At 40.6% G+C, this 24416-nt stretch overlaps 1 protein-coding gene across 3 annotated transcripts in view; it reads left to right on the forward strand.

Annotated features, from left to right (window-relative positions):
* The window catches only part of DAAM1 (dishevelled associated activator of morphogenesis 1), a 180656-nt gene that overhangs the window by 132612 nt on the left and 23628 nt on the right, over nt 1-24416 (forward strand). For all 3 annotated transcript variants that reach the window (XM_061182617.1, XM_061182618.1, XM_061182619.1), the window contains 2 exons: nt 6535-6641; nt 19376-19460. In XM_061182617.1, coding sequence (XP_061038600.1) covers nt 6535-6641; nt 19376-19460 — 192 coding nt within the window. The remainder of the gene's footprint in view (nt 1-6534; nt 6642-19375; nt 19461-24416) is intronic.

A 24416-nucleotide genomic window follows, 5' to 3' on the forward strand; every position in this document is an offset into this window, starting at 1 on the left:
CAAAAGTATGACGGCAAACTTGTACAATGTCATAAATACCAAATAAAGGAAAATGAAGAAAAAGAAGATAGGACGTTGTCCAGTTGAAAGCAAGATACCTTATCTTTCAAAGGACAAACAAAAGATGTGTTGAGAGCTCTTGTATGGCAGGTACTTGGACCAGATTCATTCCTGAATGGCCACAACAGGCCTCCTCTCTCTCCTGTCCCACAAAAGTTTCCTCTGGGCCTTCACATGAAGTAGGACATTTTAGCCAGTTTCCTGGTAGAGTCAAATAATCTTCTGACCTAATTACACGTCCTGCTGATTTCCTACTTCAGTTTCAGTCACTAAGATTGGTCCATTCTAGTTGCCTAAGATGAAGGTTTGGGAACTTAGAGAAGTAAATAAAAGGAAGAGAAAACTGCAGTTATTCCAAATGATGCTATTCAAGTCTGAGCCTGTGGGTTACATTTATTATGAAGGCAGATGGTTGAAAGACCCAAGTTTACAAGACTCATAATTAACTGGCTTTCAGCAGAAGGTGCAGAAGGATGCTGCCAGAATGCTCTGGGACAAATACGTGGACAGTTCTCAAGAGCTCCAGGAAACAGGGTTGCAGAAAGCCTAGCAATTGGGTAATTGTCTCCTAGCAACCAATTGCTGTTTAAGTAATCAGTAGTCATGCCAGTCAGGATAAACCAGAACATTTCGGTTGCACTTAACACTAAGTAGTAGACTGGTAAGTAGAATCATTTGTGACATTTGCAGTAGTACTTCCCGGAGAAAAATTTCAGCACACCTGCTCAGCTTGACTCAAGTATGTCTCCCCTCTTGGTGTAAGAACGTGAGATGAGAATTTTTAAACCATAAAGGTGTTTCCCAAATGAAGGTAATTTGAGCCATTCCATTGAATTTATTGAATGTTGAGAGACAGAAAATCGAAAGATGAAGACAGACTTGTAGGAACATATAGGATAGACTAAAGGAAACGGGGTGCCTGTCATTGTGTCCCCTAGTCTCGTAACTAATGGCATCATCACAGACCTATGCATTTTCATTTTAGTCTTGGCAATGCTCTATATAATTATTGTTACACTTGAATTGCTCTCTTTTCTACTCCCAAATGAGTACCGGGAACCCTTTTTTTCAATGATTTCTCCCCTTTCTTCCCTCCAGAGTTATAAAACCCTGGTCAAACTCTCTGGATTTCAGCCAGTTGTGTGGCCAAGTAAATTTCTCAGAGAGGCAAAGAACCCATGAATACCATTGTCTGTGTGCATGCAACAGGAACACTACACAGAGTAAGATTTTGAAAAAAATTTCAAGCTTCAGATTAGTATAATTTAGGTGAACACTGATTAATGACATGTAGGAGAGATTTGATATAAGTAAATGTACACACACACACAAGATGTGCCCTGTTGATATGAGAAATATTGAATCATTAAAAACAACAGATATTTTTACTGTCTGCTTTGCATATAAAGTATGTCAAACGACACAAATGTGTTCAACTATTGCACAGGTCTATAATGCAGCTTATAGTATAAAAGCAGAGATGAGGAAAATCTGCAAATAACCAGAATATAGACTAAAAGATGATAATCAATATTAAGTATCCATTACATTTTTGGTGCTGAATATAATATTTACAGCCCCAATCTCATCAACCCTAATTTTTAGTTCTCAAGGAACTGATACTTATTTGTTCATTTAATCTTCACACCAACTCTTTGGGGTGAGTAGTATTCCTATGTCACAGATAATAAAAATATGGCTCAGTATGTATTCAGTGTCCAGACAGGTGTACAAGTGGCATAATTCTCAGTTTCACTTTGTTCTTATTGATGGCTTTATTGATTATGAAGGTTAGACTTTGTAAAGGATTTTCTTTAACTCCAGTTTTAAGAACAAGATCATTTCTATTCGGGATTCTTTTTTTTTTTCCAGTGTGGATATCAAAGGTGTGCAGAGCTGATTATGTAAGCTTATGTGCCACATGAAATGGAATTTAATAGCATACAGTTATTCCCCTGCACACATTACAAAAGTTCATTTGAAAGTCAATGTTTTGAATCTCAGAACCTCTTTTCCTCATTGAAACTGTACTATACATGATCTCTAGGCCAGCCACAAGAGACTTATTTTAATACATAATGTAGCACATTGCATAGTAGTACTATCTCAGTTACAATTAAACAACATTCATATTTGTTTTGTGGGAAATTTTCATCTCAAGATTTTATAAATTCATTCTCCCTATACATGCAATTTGGACAGAGAGAAAATGAACTAAAGGTACTCTACATTTACCTAAAGGCACACATATCTCTGTAGCAACAAATGAACAGCTGGTTATCTCCATTCCTCTTCCCCACTCTTTGCCTGGGGACACCCCTTCTTTATAGGTCCTATTATCAGCATGTGATAGAACATTTCAAAGCCTCTCTGCTTTGAAATAGTTACAAACGATAACTATCCTAGGCTCCAGAATCCAACTCTCTGCTAACATGTCATATACAAGTCATTCTTGGGGTCCCATTTGGAATAGTCAATGGTCTCTTCTGAATTTTAATGAATGGCCAAAGAAATTTCTTTCTTTAGTCTTTTTACGTTTTTTGTTATTCTGTATATCTAGTTTTTACATTGAAAAATAATGTGATTTAGGACACTGATTTCAATAAGCTTTGTCCTTAGTCATGGCATATGAAGATAGGAGATAAAAATTGTAAATAGTGGTTTTTCTTAGTACCAAAGTATAAGGTACAGGTTCTATATAGCTGGACAACATGGTAATAGTTAATCAAATACAGGGTTTTATATAAATATTAGTGCGTGCATTTCTCTGGAGAGGGATCTCCAGCTTTTATCAGATTTACAATGGGATCTCAACCTCAAAAAGATTAAGAACCATCCATATAAAGGTTGTCATTGTCTATGAAATGTTGAGTCATTATTTCATGGTGAAACCCTATCTATAGGAATTTATCAGCCCTGGCTCCTGAAAATGCAAGCCCCAACTTCCTATTTATTTTCCAAACCCTAAGCCCTACACCAAAAATCATCTGGAAAAATCAGACATCCTGTTAGGTGGAGCCAGATGTAGGCAATTCTATCATGTTTGGCCCAAGCCAATTAGTGAATAATTTAAAGTTTCAAAAAGAAAGTTAACTTATTTGAAATAGACCTGGAAGCATCAATATTTTTAACATTCCCCATCTAATAAGCTTTGTGATTTTATTTAAAATGTGATGATTAAAGGACTCTTAAAATAGGGGAATCTCAAGATCTCCAATTAACCTAACTCTCACATGGCATTCCTCATCCTCACCTCTCAAAAGATAAGATACATTACTTAGCTATTAACTGTTACACTTAGTGCTGCTGCTGGTTACAAATGGGAGATCTTGACCAGCTGTGCTTCAACTCAACTGAAAAGCAGGGCAATAGGCAAAAAAATGGACTTGATCATTGGCTTGAAAGATACAATGACTGTAATGTGTGATAGCTTCCAAGTATGGAGCTCATAAATATGTGATAGGTACTGTACAAAATGCTTTACATGCATATCACATTTAATACTCACAATAAAAATCCAGTTGTTTACTTCATTTTACAGATAGTGAAACTGAGCCCCAAGTCACATCCCTAGTAAATGCTTGTGGCCTGGTTCCATAGACCACTACAGTAGAGATTAATTTCCAGACAGTGGGAACTTAGGGAGAATGAGTTGCCAGACACCTTCGTACAAGTTTCTTCCTTGAAGGCCAGACAGGGAGAGCAGGGTCTAAATTCAACTTGCGACTTGTCTCTTTAAGAGAGAAAAGTAGGGTAAGATGACCTCACGGAGTTCACTTCACCAAAGTTTTTTCTGCCCTTGAAAGGAGAAACTGCTTTTACAGGGAAAGAGTGCTAAGGAGTTTCAGGGTAAAAAACTTGACAGTTACAACAGGGACAAAAGAAAACTGTGACATCAGAGGAAAGAAAAGTTTCATGTGGTTATCACTTTATTTTTTAAACACTATTCCAGAAAAGTAATCCCCCCTTGTATGGGTGGAGCAAGGGGAGGATACGTTTTGTTTCCCATTCGAAGAATGATGTGAAACAACTCATCTGTGTAAACTTGGCCTTGGCAGTGCTGCCGGGACCAGTGAGGCCTTAAGGAATCTGCTAAGTAAACGCTGATTGTGTAAGTAGTTGGCCCAAAAGCTGGGGTGTGTTTTGCACACCGAAGCTTTATTCATGCCATCACGGCAAAAATATGCAAAGAAAGCTGTGACTTTCTCATAACATGTCAATTACTGCTTCCTCTTTCCCTTCTTCACTCCAGGTCTTTTCTATGAACTATTTTCAACAGAGGCTGTTGACCTTGTACGCATGAACAGCCCCAGGGCAGTGGGGACAGGACCACCAATGGCTGCACAGCACATGAATCACTTATTGTCTCTTAATTGCAAGTTCTGTCTTTTTCCTCATACCTACCCAGAGCGCCCACAGACATTGTTTGGACTCTCGGGGAGTACTGAGTGTTGGTTTTACTGACCTATATTGTTGAACTTGTCATTTTTCTTTTCTTAATCCTTCCTAATGACACAAGAAGATAGGAGATTATTCCATCCCCTCAAAAAAGCATATTTTGCTGGTAGCACATGACAGTGGGAGTAGTTCCCTCAGGTTAGTAGAGTTGATTGATATTTTCTGCTTCAAGGGAAAACCGTGAAATCTGCTTCATGTTGAATACGTGGAGCCCAGTGGTCCTTTCAAAGAGGGTTTGTTCCTTCACCACTTTGAGTCCTTCGGGGGTGTTTTAAGCCCTTTCATTTCTGAATTTGATTTGCCACCATTGAAAATTGTGTACAGCACATGCCATCTTCTCTCTCTACCCTGAACGCTTAGTACCCTGCTCTTCAATGTATCTTCAGCCAGACTCTCATCTTCATCAACTCTCATTGCTGCTCCTGGGAGCATAAATCATCTCTTACCCTGTGTCACTGATCTCCTTGACCTTCCCCTGTTGGTTGCTGTGATTTCTGAACTGCATGTATCTGATTTGCCTTTTCCATGCCTCTGCCATGGCTGTAGGATTTCTTTGTGAACAGTAACTCCAAGCAGGTAAGTGAGCTAAAACCCACACCTTGCTTAATGTAACTCCTTGGCTTACTATAAGCTCAAAATGTCTTGGTTTTCCTGGGTTTTTTTTTTTTTCTGCTAATGTAATGCAATGCCTACTTAATTTCACATTGGGTTTCAACTCTTAACTGAATATTGAGAGGTATGCCTGAAATCTCAGCACAATACGAAACAGTTAAAGTTTGGTCACACGGTGCCTCTTATTATAAACTCCATGTTGTCTTTGTTTCCTAAACTGTTATCCAGTTCTAGAACTCTTTGGTTTCCTTACTTTTTTTTTTTTTTGGCCAGAGTTCCCTATTTTTTAATCTTTTTTATTTTTTAAATTGGGGTATAGTTGCTTTACAATGTTGTGTTAGTTTCTGCTGTATAACGAAGTGAATTAGCTATATATATACATATATCCCCATATCCCCCCACCTTGGACCTGCCTTCCACCCCCCCCCACCCCGCCCCTGCGACCCCATCCTGCCCATCTAGGTCACCACAGGGCACCGAGCTGAGCTCTCTGCGCTATACAGCAGGTTCCCACTAGCTATTTGTTTTACACATGGCAGTGCACATATGTCAGTCCCAATCTTGCACGTCCATTCTCTACGTCTGCTTTCACTTCTTTCATTTTTTAAATGGCATGATCTTTTTTTTAAATTGATCCTGACCTTTAACAAAATCAAACTTGCTATTTATCAAGTCAATCTATGTTTTCACCTTGATGCCCAGTTTACTCAAACAGTATTTTATGTATAATTGTTTTATGCCTCTTCCTCCATAAATTATGACTGGCCCTCATTGCTTACAGCTCTCTGTACAGCAGTAGAGTGTGCAAGTAATGTTTTATTGTTAATTGAGGTAAATCGAACCAATGCCTTGAACTGCGCCCTCCCCGTTGTCCATCAGGCTCCAGGGTAATGAAAGGTACCATCTGGGCTTGGGAGCTTCCTGTTGCACATGAAGACGTTTGGGAGGTTTTATTGTTCAGCTTTCTGAGTGTTCAGGATGCAAATGGTTCTGGGGTGAATGGGCCCTGTAAATGGCTGGACCAGCAGTGGCATGTTTCAGCTGAGCTTGATTCATAGTGACAGTCCTTCTGTCTGCTCTCCATCGGGATTTGGGGGACAAAAGGAGGGTACCGTTCATTGATAATTTATGCATCTTCAACTTAGAAGCACTTTGTTCTTCCAAATAATGCTTTTTCAAATGTGGGTGGTCAGCTTTTCTTATTTTCCTTTGTCAACTAGATTTTAGCCTTTGTTTCAATTCCACCACCTCCATACATTCCCCTGCTTACCGTCTCGGCTTTGTATCTGTGTGTGTGTGTGTGTGTGTGTGTGTGTGTGTACAGCAAATATAAAGGAAAACTGTGTGTCCGAAGTCAGAATGTCCCTGTTTGACTTTGATGGATTTCTTTCATGCTCTTTATAGAAAGAAGCAGATGCCATTGATGACACACTGGGCTCCAAACTTAAAGTCAGAGAGCTTTCGGTGATTGATGGTCGGAGAGCTCAGAATTGCAACATCCTTCTATCGAGGTATTGTTGATGTTGTCTAAACATTTCTGCTAGGACCAACTTTCCTTTTTTTTTTTTTTTAATTTAATTTTATATTTTTATACAGCAGGTTCTTATTAGTTATCTGTTTTAAACATTTTAGTGTATATATGTCAATCCCAATCTCCCAATTCATCTCACCACCCCTCGCCCCCGCTTTCCCCCCTTGGTGTCTATACGTTTGTTCTCTACATCTGTGTCTCTATTTCTGCCTTGCAAACCAGTCCATCTGTACCATTTTTCTAGATTCCATATATATGCGGTAATATATGATATTTGTTTTTCTGTTTCTGACTTACTTCACTCTGTATGAGTGAGGTTTCTAGGTCCATCCGCATCTCTACAAATGACCCAATTTTGTTCCTTTCTATGGCTGAGTAATATTCCATTGTATATATGTACCACATCTTCTTTATCCATTCATCTGTTGATGGATATTGAGGTTGCTTCCATGACCTGGCTATTGTAAATAGTGCTGCAATGAACATTGGGGTGCATGTGTCTTTTTGTGTGGTGTTTTTTTTTTTATAAATTGTATTTATTTGTATTTTTTATTTTTGGCTGTGTTGGGTCTTCGCTGCTGCACGTGGGCTTTCTCTAGTTGTGGCGAGCGGGGGCTACTCTTCGTTGTGGTGCATGGGCTTCTCATTGCGGTGGCTTTTCTTGTTGCAGAGCACAGGCTCTACGCACATGGGCTTCAGTAGTTGTGGCTCGTGGGCTCTAGAGTGCAGGCTCAGTAGTTGTGGCGCACGGGCTTAGTTGCTCTGCGGCATGTGGGATCTTCCCAGACCGGGGTGTGAACCTGTGTCCCCTGTATTGGCAGGTGGATTCTTAACCACTGCACCACCAGGGAAGTCCTGCGTGTGTCTTTTTGAATTATGGTTTTCTCAGGGTATATACCCAGTAGTGGGATTGCTGGATCATATGGTAATTCTATTTTTAGTGTTTTAAGGAACCTCCATACTGTTCTCCATAGTGGCTGTATCAATTTACATTCCCACCAGCAGTGCAAGAGGGTTCCCTTTTCTCCACACCCTCTCCAGCATTTGTTGTTTGTAGATTTTCTGATGATGCCCATTCTAACTGGTGTGAGGTGATACCTCATTGTAGTTTTGATTTGCATTTCTCTAATAATTAGTGATGTTGAGCAGCTTTTCATGTGCTTCTTGGCCATCTGTATGTCTTCTTTGGAGAAATGTCTATTTAGGTCTTCTGCCCATTTTTTGATTGGGTTGTTCGTTTTTTTAATATTGAGCTGCATGAGCTGTTTATATATTTTGGAGATTAATCCTTTGTCCATTGATTCATTTGCAAATATTTTCTCCCATTCTGAGGGTTGTCCTTTCATCCTGTTTATAGTTTCCTTTACTGTGCAAAAGCTTTTAAGTTTCATTAGGTCCCACTTGTTTATTTTTGTTTTTATTTCCATTACTCTAGGAGGTGGGTCAAAAAAGATCTTGCTGTGATTTATGTCAAAGCGTGTTCTTCCTGTTTTCCTCTAAGAGTTTTATAGTGTCCGGTCTTACACTTAGGTCTTTAATCCATTTTGAGTTTATTTTTTGTGTATGGTGCTAGGGAGTGTTCTAATTTCATTCTTTTACATGTAGCTGACCAGTTTTCCCAGCACCACTTATTGAAGAGACTGTCTTTTCTCCATTGTATATCTTTGCCTCCTTTATCAAAGATAAGGTGACCATACGTGTGTGGGTTTATCTCTGCACTTTCTATCCTGTTCCATTAATCTATATTTCTGTTTTTGTGCCAGTACCATATTGTCTTGTTTACTGTAGCTTTGTAGTATAGTCTGAAGTCTGGGAGCCTGATTCCTCCAGCTCCGTTTTTTTCCCTCAAGATTGCTTTAGCTATTTGGGGTCTTTCGTGTCTCCATACAAATTTTAAGATTTTTTTGTTCTAGTTCTGTGAAAAATGCCATTGGTAATTTGATAGGGATTGCATTGAATCTGTAGTTTGCTTTGGGTAGTATAGCCATTTTCACAATATTGATTCTTCCAATCCAAGAACATGGTATATCTCTCCATCTGTTTGTGTCATCTTTGATTTCTTTCATCAGTTGTCTTATAGTTTTCTGGGTAGAGGTCTTCTGTCTCCTTAGGTAGGTCTATTCCTAGGTATTTTATTCTTTTTGTTGCAGTGGTGAATGGGATTGTTTCCTTAATTTCTCTTTCTGATCTTTCATTGTTAGTGTATAGGAATGCAAGAGATGTCTGTGCATTAATTTTGTATCCTGCAACTTTACCAAATTCATTGATTAGCTCTAGTAGTTTTCCGGTGGCATCTTTAGGATTATCTATGTACAGTAATCTGCAAACAGTGACAGTTTTACTTCTTTTTTTCCAATTTGTATTCCTTTTATTTCTTTTTCTTCTCTGATTGCTGTGGCTAGGACCTTCAAAACTATGTTGAATAATAGTGGCGAGAGTGGACATCCTTGTCTTGTTCCTGATCTTAGAGGAAATGCTTTCAGTTTTTCACCATTGAGAATGATGTTTGCTGTGGGGTTTGTTGTATATGGCCTTTATTATGTTGAGGTAGGTTCCCTCTATGCTCACTTTCTGGAGGTTTTTATCATAAATGGGTGTTGAATTTTGGCAAAAGCTTTTTCTGCATCTATTGAAATGATCATATGGTTTTTATCCTTCAGTTTGTTATCATGTATCACATTGATTGATTTGCCTATATTGAAGAATCCTTGCATCCCTGGGTTAAATCCCACTTGATCATGGTGTATGATCCTTTTAATGCGTTGTTGGATTCTGTTTGCCAGTATTTTGTTGAGGATTTTTGCATCTATTTTCATCAGTAATATTGGTCTGTAATTTTCTTTTTCTGTAGTATCTTTGTCTGGTTTTGGTATCAGGGTAATGGTGGCCTCGTAGAATGAGCTTGGGAGTGTTCCTTCCTCTGATATTTTTTGGAAGAGTTTGAGAAGGATGGGTGTTAGCTTTTCTCTAAATGTTTGATAAAATTCACCTGTGAAGCCATCTGGTCCTGAACTTTTGTTTGTTGGAAGATTTTAAATCACAGTTTCAATCTCATTACTTGTGATTCGTCTGTTTATGTGTTCTATTTCTTCCTGGTTCAGTCTCGGAAGGTTGTGCTTTTCTAAGAATTTGTCCATTTCTTCCAGGTTGTCCATTTTATTGGCATAGAGTTGCTTGTAGTAGTCTCTTAGGATGCTTTGTATTTCTGCAGTGTCTGTTATAACTTCTCCTTTTTCATATCGAATTTTATTGATTTGAGTCCTCTCCCTCTTTTTCTCGATGAGTCTGGCTAAAGGTTTATCAATTTTGTTTATCTTCTCAAAGAACCAGCTTTTAGTTTTATTGATCTTTGCTATTGTTTTCTTCATTTCTATTTCATTTATTTCTGCTCTGATCTTTATGATTTCTTTCCTTCTACTAACTTTGCATTTTGTTTGTTTTTCTTTCTCTAGTTCCTTTAGGTGTAAGGTTAGAATGTTTATTTGAGATTTTTCTTGTTTCTTGAGGTGTGATTGTATTGATGTAAACTTCCCTCTTAGAACTGCTTTTGCTGCATCCCATAGGTTTTGGGTCGTTGTGTTTTCGTTGTCATTTGTCTCTTGGTATTTTTTAATTTCCTCTTTGATTTCTTCAGTGATCTCTTGGTTATTTAGTAACGTATTGTTTAACCTCCATGTGTTTGTGTTTTTTACGTTTTCTTCCCTGTAATTGATTTCTGATCTGATAGCACTGTGATCGGAAAAGATGCTTGATATGATATCAATTTTCTTAAATTTACCAAGGCTTGATTTGTGACCCTAGATGTGATCTATCCTAGAGAATGTTCCATGTGCACTTGAGAAGAAAGTGTAATCTGCTGTTTTCGGATGGACTGTCCTATTAATATCAATTAAATCTATCTGGTCTATTGTGTCATTTAAAACTTCTGTTTCCTTATTTATTTTCATTTTGGATGATCTGTCCATTGGTGTAAGTGAGGTGTTAAAGTCCCCCACTATTATTGCGTTACTGTTGATTTACTCTTTTATAGCTGTTAGCATTTGCCTTATGTATTGAGGTGCTCCTGTGTTGGGTGCATATATATTTATAATTGTTATATCTTCTTCTTGGATCGATCCCTTGATCATTATGTAGTGTCCTTCCTTGTCTCTTATAACATTCTTTATTTTGAAGTCTATTTTGTCTGATATGAGTATTGCTACTCCAGCTTTCTTTGGATTTCCATTTGCATGGAATATCTTTTTCCATCCCCTCACTTTCAGTCTGTATGTGTCCCTAGGTCTGAAGTGGGTCTCTTGTAGACAGCATATATATGGGTCTTGTTTTTATATCCATTCAGCGAGCCTGTGTCTTTTGGTTGGAGCATTTAATCCATTCACATTTAAGGTAATTATTGATATGTATGTTCCTATTACTATTTTCTTAAAAAATTTATTTTTATTTTTATTTTATTTATTTTTGGCTGTGTTGGGTCTTTGTTGCTGCACATGGGCTTTCTCTAATTGCAGCGAGCGGGGGCCACTCTTTGTTGCTGTGCACGGGCTTCTCACTGCAGTGGCCTCTCTTGCTGTGGAGCACGGGCTCTAGATGCATGGGCTTCAGTAGTTGTGGCTCGCAGGCTCCGGAGCGCAGGCTCAGTAGTTGCTCCGCAGCATGTGGGATCCTTCCGGACCAGGGATCAAACCCGTGTCCCCTGCATTGGCAGGCAGATTCCTATCCACTGCGCCACCAGGAACGCCCCCTATTACCATTTTCTTAATTGTTTTGGGTTTGTTTTTGTAGGTCCTTTTCTTCTCTTGTGTTTCCTGCCTAAAGAAGTTCCTTTACCATTTGTTGTAGAGCTGGTTTGGTGGTGCTGAATTCTCTTAGCTTTTGCTTGTCTGTAAAGCTTTTGATTTCTCTGTCAAATCTGAATGAGATCCTTGCCAGGTAGAGTAATCTTGGTTGTAGGTTCTTCCCTTTCATCACTTTAAATATATCGTGCCACTCCCTTCTAGCTTGTAGAATTTCTGCTGAGAAATAAGCTGTTAACGTTATAGGAGTTCCCTTGTATGTCATTTGTCATTTTTCCCTTGTTGCTTTTAGTAATTTTCCTTTGTCTTTTGATTACTAATTTTTCTTTGTCTTTTGATTACTAAAGTCAGTTTGATTACTATGTGTCTCGGCATGTTTCTCCTTGGGTTTATTCTGCCTGGGACTCTCTGCACTTCCTGGACTTGGGTGGCTATTTCCTTTCCCACGTTAGGGAAGTTTTCGACTATAATCTCTTCACATATTTTCTCAGGTCCTTTCTCTCTTCTCCTTCTGGCACCCCTATAATGCGAATGTTGTTGCATTTAATGTTGTCCCAGAGGTCTCTTAGGCTGTCTTCATTTCTTTTCATTCTTTTTTCTTTATTCTGTTCCATGGCAGTGAATTCCACCATTCTGTCTTCCAGGTCACTTATGTTCTTCCACCTCAGTTATTCTGCGATTGATTCCTTCTAGTGTATTTTTTTATTTCAGTTATTGTATTGTTCATCTCTGTTTGTTTGTTCTTTAATTCTTCTAGGTCTTTTTTAAACATTTCTTGCATCTTCTCAATCTTTGCCTCCGTTCTTTTTCCGAGGTCCTGAATCATCTTCACTATCATTATTCTGAATTCTCTTTCTGGAAGGTTGCCTATCTCCACTTCATTTAATTGTTTTTCTGGGGTTTCATCTTGTTCCTTCATCTGGTACATAGCCCTCTGCCTTTTCATTTTGTCTGTCTTTCTGTGAACATGGTTTTCGTTCCACAGGCTGCAGAATTGTAGTTCTTCTTGCTTCTGCTGTCTGCCCTCTGATGGGTGAGGCTATCAGGACCAACTTTTCTATCATGTGGCTCCAAACCACATGTTTGGACTCGTCCTTTTACCTGGACTCTGCTGAGGGTCAGTTCTCCAAGTTTCTTCTGTCTGACGTGAAGAGGACTGTTAGTGCCTCCTTTCCCTCGTGGAATATGTCACAGCTGGATGCCTATTTCTTGCAGTTTAATTTCCACAGACTCCTAAATCATAAAGAGCAGAACATCTCAAATCAATGTTTTGTTTTGTTTTTCCAGAGAGCCTATAAAATGGACTTTACTGTTATTTATACCTCTCGGCTTTAGAGATTCTTTAGCCATTGAAGTAACACTGTCACAGAATCAGCATCCACGCTGAAGGCATGAAGGCTCTTTGTTTCATTTTGCTTTCTAAAGTCACCTTTTTATACTTCAAGATTATATTATTTCATGCTGTTTGTGAACATTTTTATGACTAAAAAATATGTAAAACTCAAATCTCAGTGAAATGCTAATTCATCCAGTTCAGCCCTTTCAGAAGTATTTCTCATAATTAGTGAACCATCATGGCCTTGGAGCTTGAAAAGAAGAAAGGAAATTCGGGAACCTGGAATCTGATTATAGCTTCAGGCAATGTGTCAGGTCGTCCTGGGCATTTCAAGTAGTTTTTCTGAATCTAGTTTCTCCTTTCTCTAAAAGGGACTTTCACATTAGACAGAGATACCTCGTGCTGATGAAGGGAAGGAAAATATAAAGAATTCTGAATTTTGAGGCATTATGTATAAGTCACATTGGTTACATTCTGGAAAGAATGTTATATGTGTATCGAGGCTGGCATAAGGTGACTTTCAGGGAGAGTAAAGACGGAAAGTAGTAGTTGTAGTACTTATTTTTCACATGGTCTTAGAGTTTAACACACAGCACTGCTGCTTGGTTTGCAGCATAGAAGTTTGATTGATAGCCAGACATATATTACTTTATGGAGCAAATGTTTCTTTTAGTGAAAGAGAAATTGAAGTTTGGTAAGACCCCTGAATTTTAATACAACTTAGTAAGGTAACATGAACCATCCTGTTAGCATTTAATTTCTGCCTCTGGCTGGAAGCTGTGTAAGTGGCCAGGCCCTGTGTTTATCCCCACTTTTGTTCAAGAAGACACCACTGAAAATAGTTTTGAAGGGCTACATATTTTTTTTCTATAGTCTATACAATTTGTTTTGTTAAAACTTCTTTTTACAAATAATGTTTTTACTTAATAGCAAAAGTAAATGAAAATTTGGGCAAAGTTTTTCTTTTAAAACCCTAGAATTTCCCCCTCTATTTTGCACTTTTGCAGTCTAGGGGAGCACTTTTAAAACAACTTGGCAAAGGGAGCTATCACTCTGAATTTCTATAGTAATTTAAGTGCTCTAGCTGTGACCCAGTTTCTCATAGACAGATTATTCTCAGTACAAGATGCCACCGAGGGTAATTACACTAGTTATAGATAAGGTTACAACTTCTTCTGGCAAATTTCCCATCCCATTATTGGAGGAATTGTTTCATATTGTGGTATATCATTCCCTCATTACATCAAAAGTGTCAAAGGCTAAGGTGACTTAGAATGTGAATGTGTCCTAACTCTCTAGAAGATAATTTTAAGAACTTGCCTCGTATCTGTTAAATTATCTATTAATATCCAATTTAATGGATAAGTATTACAATGAGCATAATTTTAAAATGTATTATGTATAACAAGGTGATTTTGAGATGCAGTTAACCTTATGGTAATTGGGCCTTATCGATCAGGGTCTAAAACCTTCTCTGCCACAGAGGATTCAGTACCACATGCTTGTCTGCTCAGTGGTCAATGGTTTTACTCTCATCAGGAGAGCACAGGGCTAAAGGTAAAAGAAATTAAGCAGAACTAATTTGTTTTTATTTAGTTGTTTAACCAGTCAGCGGTTGGTTTACCTTGCTTTCGCTCTCCCCTTTTCATTGGCAATGCATGAGTACACACAAAAGGAGCCAGGGGCTTAAAGGAGGGGAGAGCTGTGATACTTTGCTTTGATACTTTTTGCTTAGAGTTATTGCTTTGGAGTGTTTGTTTGCCTGGCACTGTGCTGGGTGCCATAGGATGTCCCAAGACTTAAGGTAGCACTGTTGCCTTTGGCAGCGCATGGCTAATTGGAGAACAGTGACACAGGCGAGATGACCTGTGAACAATTCAGGCCTTAGACTGGTCTGGATGGAAGGGGATGGGGAGCCCAGCCAAGGGGGCGAGGGGGCAGCAGCAGGGTGTCCCTGAGAAAGTGGGCCTCGAGGCCATTAACAGTTACACAGGCAGGGGAGCAGAGGCAGTTCCAAGGGTGCAGCAGGAGCAAAGGCACCGGAGTGGGTACAGGCCGGGCTATAGAGAGAGCCCTGTAATTGCAGCAGACGATTATCACTTGGATTAAATGAGACCAGGCAGGAGGGCCTGAGATCCAGGCCTGGTGCCTTTGTCAGGGCCCAAGTCAGCCCAGGGTCAGTCTATAAAATGGAGGTAATGAAAGCAGTGGGCTTATAAGAATGAGACCCAGTGTGTGAGAAGCACTGACAGAGTGCCTGTATATGGCAGCTGCTCAGTTAATGGCCCGTTTGTGTACCTGGGGGGGGATCCGGAATTGGTGCCGTTTGTTCCAGAGAACAGTACTGTCTTAATGAGGTTTTGAGTTTGATCTCTGACGGGTTCGCAGGATAGGCTGGAGGGGTCAGAGCTGGAGGCACAGGCTGCTCTCAGATAGGGAGCTCTTTCTATTGCCCAGCTCAGACCTGATGAGGGACAGACTGGAGAGAGACAAAACCTGTCACTAGCATTTGGAGACTGATTTTCTGCCTGGGGACAATGAGTAGGAATATTTCCAAGTTGAAGTCAAGATTTCCTACCTTTCCACACTTAGTGTCTGTCTTCTTTTCTGCTTATTTCATTCCCAAAGACTGGCGACCCTCTCTGTGTCTTACCTTGCTGACTAGGAATTTAATTACCAGCCACGCAGTCATTACACCAGATTCCACCCCGGTGAAAGCCCCCATGTTCCATGGGCGGTATTGTGATGCACACGTGTCTGCAGCGCTTGGTTATCTTTAAAAGCTCTTTCTTACCCCCATACCGCGAAAGTTCACAGACCCTTTGGCCAGGGGCACCTGCCACAGCCTTGCCTGAAGCCGAGAAGGTAGCCAGAAGGAAAGGCCTTCTCATCCCAGGGGCCGAGCAGGGGAGGAAGTACAGGCCCTTTTCATGTGCTCACAGCATGAGACGCCAGCGTCCCTCACAGCGCCCAGAAAGAGGCTGTCTGGAAGGTGTGACGCTCCAAGCCACCAGGGACCCTGCCTTTTACAGACTTGAGAAGTGAGTAGAATGGAGACGATGTACCCGAGAATGAGACCCATTCGTCAGGCCCCTGGAAGAGCCAGCAACAACTTCTCTGCTGTGTGTATGTAGGCGACACGGGGCAACTTAAGATTCACTCTGCTTTATTCCCTAAAACAGACCTCTCCCTTCTGTTAAAAAAAAAAAGAAAGAAATTTGGAAGCTGGCTTATATTGCAAAATGAACCCACCTAAAATACACTTTTATGAAGTGTTCTGCCATTCTTTTTTTCCAGATGCTCACTTAACATGACAGCCGGGGTGTAGTAAATCACAAAAGGCTACTTTAAAGGAGAGGGATTTGGCTTAAATCCACTGAAGCAGAGCTAAAGCTGATCTAGCCATCCATCCTTAACTTAGTTTAATTACGCCTGGATGTTCCAGTTCTCTGGGCAAATTTTTGAAATACCTGAGTAGAGTAAGGTGGAGTTAAATACTGGTTTTAAATGGCTGGTTTGTTTCCTGCCTTGCAAAGAAAGTCAAAGTGGATGTCTCACAAGTTGCCACCCTCCTGCACACCAGAACACTGCCAAGCTTTAAAAGCAATTAAGAGGTTAGGATTGGTAGGGTCCTTAAATTACAGAGATTAGTGACTCAATCTGTGGATGACAGACGATACTAAGAACTCTTTGGCAACCTATAGAAGCCTCCCAGAGGGCCGTGTACCCTTCTCCTCTTTCCCCAAAGGTACAGCTTTTTTGTCTGCTCCCACAGACCACGTGCAAGGCGGGATGTTGACAGGTAGATTTTCTTAAGTACTAGCCATTAAAGTCTCAAGTCTCTTTGTGGGCCACATGAAGAGAAACCAAAATTGTTATGAATTAGAGCTAGTGTTTGGTTCAGACAGCCTCTGGGGATTGAGTAGCATAAATATATACAATTTCAAAAGCAAGGAGTTCTGCACTCCATATGGGGAGCTAATGAAATGCAAATCTGATACTTCAAGTATTGTTCTCACTCTGATGTTCAACTCCTTTTCTCTTAAATGCAAAACAGAAGGACTCAGCAGAAAGACACCATAAAGTGGTTTCTTCAACTCCGTGTGAAAAGGACACAGAACTAATCTTTTTTTTTTTTTTTTTTTAAATAAGTGGAACTTTTCTCGTGGTAACTAGACATTTCCACAGCCAGCTGGTTTTCATCAGTGGCAGTTTCAACCTTACTTAATGTCCCACTTCTTTGGCCTTGCATGGCTACACCATGGTGTTTGCCCTTACTTGACTCAAGAGCCTTTAGTGGCCTGGAATCTAGGACTACCCAGGGCCCATATGGTAGAGACCTTGATGCTAGGATACAGTTTTTCCCGTCATATGTTTTACCCATGCCAACTTGGCTAAATTGTTCCATTTAAGTTTGGGAGTTTTCCATTATGATGTTCTAGTGAACATATTCATGGGAAATGACTGACTCCAGAATGACTAAATCAATCTAGAGACGTCTGCCCAGATCCAGAGTCGCTCTCCACAGCCCAGGAGTTATTATGGTGCTACAGCTTGGACTAGGGAAGAGAATGGGTCTTATTCTAGAACATGGACAATTTGGCATGTTGTCTAGGTGCTCTATTTGGGTTTGAAAGCATGAAATAGAAGAGAATGATATTTGTACAATAGGATTCCCAAATCTGTTCCTTCCCTGGCCTACTTATTGGTACATGAAACAACATTCAGTTTCAATAGCAGCATGGATGGTTTTAACAAGATCGTGTCAAAATCTGGAGAAATAGGACAAGCCAGAGGTGTTCAGAGTGGGTTCTTTCCTCCTTCATGGGCTTTATGGCCACCCCTGCACTCATCCAACCCTCTCGTTTACCTGGGAGAGCACAGCTGACCATGTATGCTTCATGTACCCTTGTGTGGAGTGTTTCAACTTATCATTAGATTCTCTCAAACATTATAACCACCTTTAAAATAAGCACCATGTCTTCTAATTATTTTTTAATTCTCCCAGGTCTAATGGGTGCTCTATACAGAGAGGAAACTCTGATGAAACAATGGGTATGAGAGCACTTTGGGAAGTTTCATGATAACCCTACTTAGCGCTGTTTATTTATCAAATAGCTGCCCTTGAATATTAATGTTACATAAGTACTGCTGCTTTTTTTTTTCTGGGTGGGAAAGTCTGCCTTGCAGAGTATACATATAGTTTATTGAGCCCCTTCTATGGCCAGACACTATGCTAAACATGTCTCATGCATTATTTCACTTTATACACATACAAAAATCCTTTTTTTTTTTTTACATAGGTTGTCATTATCTCTATTTTATAGATGAAGAAACTGAGGCTGAAGAAAAAAATTTTTCCAATTTTTCTGACACTGACCAAGAAGTGTCAGAGCCAGGCACAGCCTGTCTGATGCCAAAGTCCCTTCCTTCAAATGTTACACATGAAGGCTGTATGCCTTGCTCTATATTTGTGTGTTCACGTCTTTATTCCCAGTCCTAAATGTCATTCTTCTTGAAGATCATAAAGTAGAAGAACAGATCGAATAACGTACTATAACACGTTAGTGGTAGCTTATAAGGAAGTAAGATTTTTTAAATAAGTCTGGGTCTGATGCTTACAAGTAGAACAAAAGAATGACCCTATTGTTACAGCTAATAATCTGATTAAGATTTTTTGCCCTGGTTAAGACTTTTGGTTGTATGTAATAAAAACATATTTTTACAAGTATGTTTTAATTTCAACTCTTTTCACAGTCAGTACTTTGTTGTCCTGCCAGAATCAAGACATAAATCCTTAATATAAATTAGTAAATCATATGAATTAATGGTAGACAGAAAAACAGAAAACAGATTTGGGTTTTTGCTTAAATCCTTCCCTATGAGATATTAACTAGATAAGCATTATTTGTAAAAAGAATTTGGGATTAGCAATCAAAAGTCTTGGGTTTGTGTTAGATACTGCCCCTTTGTATATGTTTGACCTTGGGCAAATCACTTAGCCATTCTGAGCCTCAGTTTCTCCCTCAATTAAAAAAAAAAATCATCACAGTTAGTTTGAATGCCAAATGAAATAATACACATGAAAACTCCTCAGCTATACATTTTATTTTGTATATCAACTATTCCGTTTTTTAACAATAACATAGATCCTGCTAACCTTCTCAAAATCCATTTTTAATATGAGCGCGAACTTTAAACACTCCTGACACATAAGTCAAAAAGTTAGTTTTCCCCTTTCACCTTCAATTTGTGGATACTATATATTAAAGAAAACAGGTATGTGTGGGTGTTTTCCCTATTTCTCATCTTCCAATCCCTTGTTTAAGGAAACTAAATGGTTGAACATAACAGCTTTGTTCTCTGTGTCAGCAGAGCATTAGAAAGCCCTGGAAGAATGTTAAAGCCCTTTCAAAATACTATTTTTAGGTGCAACATTGTCAGGAAATAAGCTTTCACTGAGAGATTTGGAGAAAAACGGCACTTGAAGATCAGCAGCTGGGATAGCAAAATGAGTTACCTTGTATTAAATTTTTACGGCTCAAGCCAATATCGTTAACAACAAGTAAAATATTCTTTCTCCAGGTTGAAATTATCCAACGATGAAATCAAACGGGCAATTCTAACCATGGATGAACAGGAGGATCTGCCCAAGGACATGTTGGAACAGGTGAGCTGCCAGGCAACGCTCAGAGCGCAGGTGACACCGGACTCTCAGCAGGGAGGGGGTACTGAGGAAAGAAATCTGCTTGTTACTGGTAGATGATTTCCTTATCTCTGAATTGAAGAGGTTGAACCAAGGTTCCACACAGCTCTGTCAGAAGCCTCTAGGACTTGATTCTTCCCTTGTTTCCAAAATGATGGGTGAGAAGGACGGTCCAGAATTTGTCAAATGCCTGGGACCCTCGATGCTGGAATCTGTCTCTCATGCTGCCTGCCATCAAGTTGTTACTCCTTAGCCGGTCATAGAAATCTACTAGCTTTAGTAGAAAATGTCTGTTTCACTGGAATATTGAGAATCTCAGCACTGTGAGGTCACAGGCTGCACTGCATAAACTGAGTCATTGCTTAATTCCTGACGCAATTTGTGTCTTGGTCTTGGCTCACTGTTCCCACAACCACAAAAGCCACTGTTAACCCCCTAGCACTGTCATCTTCATCAAAACGCTCATATGTGTCATAAGGTGGGATGTAAACTTCTTGGGGCTGGGCCTTGTCTCCGTAAGTTGTATGGCACTCTTCTTGCATTGTAAATGGCAGGAAATTCAAATGCTGGGGATAGTAAGTATGGCGTAGATTTATACACAATCAGTATACTTACTTGTCCGTGGTATTTGAAGATAATTTGTATTTTTTATGTCCAGGCAACAAGTTGGATGTGGTGCCCTAGCCTCTCGTCATGCAGTGTTTCCATAACATGCTCCTTGCAGCCACTCCAGCTGCGTTGTGTGTTGTCAGCAGCTTGGTTCAGTTATCTCCCAAATGATACTGTTGATGATACTGTACTAGCAGATGCCCCAGGGATTGTTACCTATCTCTCAGTCTGGCCCTACATTTTTCTGTGCATTGTGGGGACAGTCTCCGAATGCTCTAAGCCTGTTCTGTCTCCTTGTCCCTGCAACAGAATCATATTTTGAGAGATTTTGGTCAAGAGGCCTCCATTTGTTAGAGCCAGGACCACTTAAGGTCAACAGTGGACACAGGTGATCATGATTCCAGGCTGAACTTGAGGTATCACCTGTAGGCATGCTCAGCTCCCAGGAGAAGAGGAAATGGATATTTTGCTCCGCTAACAGGGATCCCAGTGGAGTGCCTGTATGCGTGTGCATTTTCCACGGTTCTCACTGATTTCCCAGAAGGCCTCAGATACCAGGCAGGGAGGAGTGATATGTGTGGTATCACCACACCTCCATGGACCCGCCCCTCCCTGAAACCTCTGCAGCTGCAGTCATCCCGGGTGAAAACTGTCACACTTAGCAGTGGAGAAACTTTTCTTGCTGTCCTTTTAAGTTTTGATTTAGTTCCCAAAATAGCTAATGACTATGTTTCCAAGTCTGTTAGGATGCTCTGTGTATAAATAGTTTAAACGTATTCCTTTCTTCGAGCATTTTTAGCTCCTCTGCCCACTCTTCCCTCCCTCACGGAATACCAGTCAAAACAGAGCCTCTGCCCCAAGAGAGTGGAGCCCAGCTGCCCTCTGTCCCTCCCTGGCCCCCAGGTGACCCTGCGCTCCAAATGCCTGCATCAAAAATTGCTTCACCCAGAGTGAAGAACTAAGCAGAAAGCTGCTTTAGTCCTTAGGTCTTCAGCCTCTATCGATAAGGTCGTATGCTTAAAATTCCACAAGATCTGTTTACTGTGAAATTGCAACCAGCAAAATTCCTCCTTGAGGGAAAGGATTTCAGAATCTTGCCAAAAGGGCTTGTAGTGCAAATAGAACGTACTTCAAGTAAATACAAGTACGAAAATCAGTCTACTGAAGCAGAATCTGGCCGAGTGGGATACTTCCGACCTGGCCTCTCCTGATAGTCCTGAGTGTCTTGCCCTCTGCTCATCTCCCAGGCTCTTTCTTTTCCTCCTTATTCTACCCCCTTCCTCTGCTTCCTGTGCCTTCACACAGCGTCCTTTACTACTCGTTCTGATCTGCATTTGAGCCACATTCCACCCCTCCTCTCCTGCTGCTTTTAGCCACTGAGATCAGATCTCAGATGAGATCCATACACTCCTCTTTCTTGGGATGCACACCTTTCTCCTTATCTCCAGGTGTTTGTCTGGCTGTTCATTCCTCTCAAAACTGTCCAAACACAGTCTGTTCTTGACTCTGACTTGAGACGGCCTGAGCCTTTAGCCTGTGCCTCTCACTGTGCTCTTGTGAGTAACGAGAGACAGATGGTGTCTGTGTTATCCTGAACAGGGGCCTGTAGGCTCAGCAGGGCAGGTATGGGGGGACCCCTGAAACTAGAACTGAATTTCCTTGTCCAGAAGGTAAAAATCCAAACTCGGGGGAAAAAAATAAGCCTTGTCCTCTCTCCTCCTCCTTGCTTCCCTTGCCCTACTACCTTCCCTCCAGCACTGAGGACAAACAAGAAGATACTTGTCCAGTGTTACCATTTGAACATGGGAACATCCATGCCTAGAAGCTCTCAGGCCACCAGACCTGTGAATTCCCTGGCATCTACTTCCATCTTTCCTCCTTCCACCCCATTAGGAGAGAGGGGTGTCCCGGGCTTCTGCTCTGGCCCATCCTTTCCTTGTGCTCAGGGACCTCGCCCAGAGGGCCCTGCCCCTCTCCTCAAGGTCTTCCACCTTGCCCTCTCGACATGTAACTTGTTCAGGTCCCAGCCCTTCCCACACACACCTCTTAAGACCGCACATCCCCATCTGCTACTGTCCTCTCTCTTTTTTGACACAGCCAGTTCTTGAAAGCTTGTTCACTCTTCCTCACCTCACTGCAGTCCATCCTCCTCACCTCCCTTAAGCTGTTCTCACTAAGGATACGAACTTTCTTGTTGACAAAGCCAGGGAGTACTCTGCAGTCCTTATCTTCCTTGACGTATTGGTGGCGTGTGACACCGATGGCCACTTGCCCCATGGTGAAACATCTCTTCCCTTGGCCCTGTGATTCCACATAGGCCCCTCCGCTGCCTTCTAGGAAGGTTCCTCTTCTTGTTCTCATCCCATCAATGCCAGCTTCTCTCCAGCCCTGCTTTTTTCTCTTGATGGGCCCCCTGGTTACCTTACTCACATCCATGCATGTTGTAACCCACACCAAAGCTTTGTCTTCCAGATTTCTTTGGGATTTCAGACCCATTTGTCCACCTGCCTACTAGAAATCACGACTTGGTTCTCTTGCCAGTATTTCAAACACTAAATTCACCTTCTCCTCACCCACCCTCCTCCAACCTTCTCCTCCTGGGTTCCCTGTTACACTCTGCGTACATCATTGCCTAAGCCGGAAGCCTGGGCCTCATCCTTTTGACCCTCATCTACCACAGTTGACAAGTCAGGCCAGTTCAAACCCCATAAATAGCTCTAGAACCTGTCCACTACCCATTCCAGGCCACCACCGTCTCTCACCTGGATTACTACATCAACAATCTAATCATAATCCCCAATACTTTTGATCCTTTCTAAGTCTTTCTCCATTCTGCAGGCAGAGTGATCTTTTTAAAGTGCAAACTCATTCCCCTACTTGAGATTTTAAGTTACATCCCATGCCCTCAAAATAAAGACTGAATTTTTTACAAGGCCCTTGCTCCTCCCTGACCTTGCCCACTGCTGCCCTCCCCCACTGCTGTGATGGCCGCTCTTCCTCCTGTGTAAGTGCTGCACTGCCCCTTCCAGAACCCAGCATGATAAGCACTCTGCCTAGAATATATTTCCAACCTCAAACCGTTCATCTCCTTCCCTGTAGTTCCAATTCTCTTTCTCTGCTGGTGGTACCCAGACTGACTACCTTTTCTGAGGTCCCTTAATTAAATCCAACAAACATTTGAAAACCTGCTAAATGGACCACCCAATGCCAGCATCAAGTTTATGGGGAGGATCTCAGGGTCCAGAGGCTCAGTGTAATTTTTTTTTAAAAAGTCCAAGAATATTTGATCTAGAAAATTGCACACAAGCACAGCCCTGGGCATACACATACACGTTTGTGCCTTTAAAGAAAATTAGACACATACAGAAGTGCTTTTTCTACTTTAAGTATTGTTGCTATCTCTTCCACATTCCATGCTCATTTCTTCCTCCAAAATAAAATATGGAATCAAAAACTTCACATCCCATTGTGTTCCTCTCACCTAACTCTACATGGAGCAAAAAATGAGATGGAATTAGATAAGCCAAAGAAATAAGCAAATTGATTAGAAAATACACATAAAAGTACTCATTTCAGCATGATGTAATAGGAAAAAAACATAGAGCTGGAAGTCGAGACCCAGGTTCTATTTCTGAAGATCACACATACTTGCTTTATAATCCTGGGTGAGTGACCTAATCTCTCTGGACCTCAGTTGTAGCATCTTCTCATGAGAAGGTTGAATCTCCAAGACCTCTCTAATGGACTATGTAAAGTGGGTCCTAGGGGCACTATAGAACAGCTGGGTACCAGAAATGAATCTTACACCAGTTTAACTACTTTCAAGTAAAAATAGAAAGGTTTTTTTCCCATTTTATTGAAATATAATTGACATACATCACTATAAATTTAAGGTGTGTGGCAGAATGGTTTGACTTACAAATGTGAAATGATTTACACAGTAAGTTTAGTTAGCATCCGTCATCTCATACAGATAAAAGTTTTTTAAAGGCAAAAAAACAAAACAACCTTTTTTTTCCTTTCTGATGAGAACTCTTAGGATTTACTGTCTTAATAACTTTCATATATATCAAGCAGCAGTGTTAATTATAACCATGATGTTGTACACTACATCCCCGTTACCGATTTATCTTGTAACTGGAAGTTTGTACCTTTTGGCCACCTAAATGGAAAGATTTATCACTTCATTGTATCTGAACAGTCACCTGTGAGGAGAGCTTATAAATTAAAAGTTAAAATTTCATCTTGGGACAAATTTAACTGAAAGCGTGAAAAATGAGGGCAAGAATTTAAATTATAAACCTCAGTTTT

The sequence above is a fragment of the Eubalaena glacialis genome, chromosome 2 (genome assembly GCF_028564815.1).
Source record: "Eubalaena glacialis isolate mEubGla1 chromosome 2, mEubGla1.1.hap2.+ XY, whole genome shotgun sequence".
Classification (NCBI taxonomy): Eukaryota; Metazoa; Chordata; class Mammalia; order Artiodactyla; family Balaenidae; genus Eubalaena; species Eubalaena glacialis.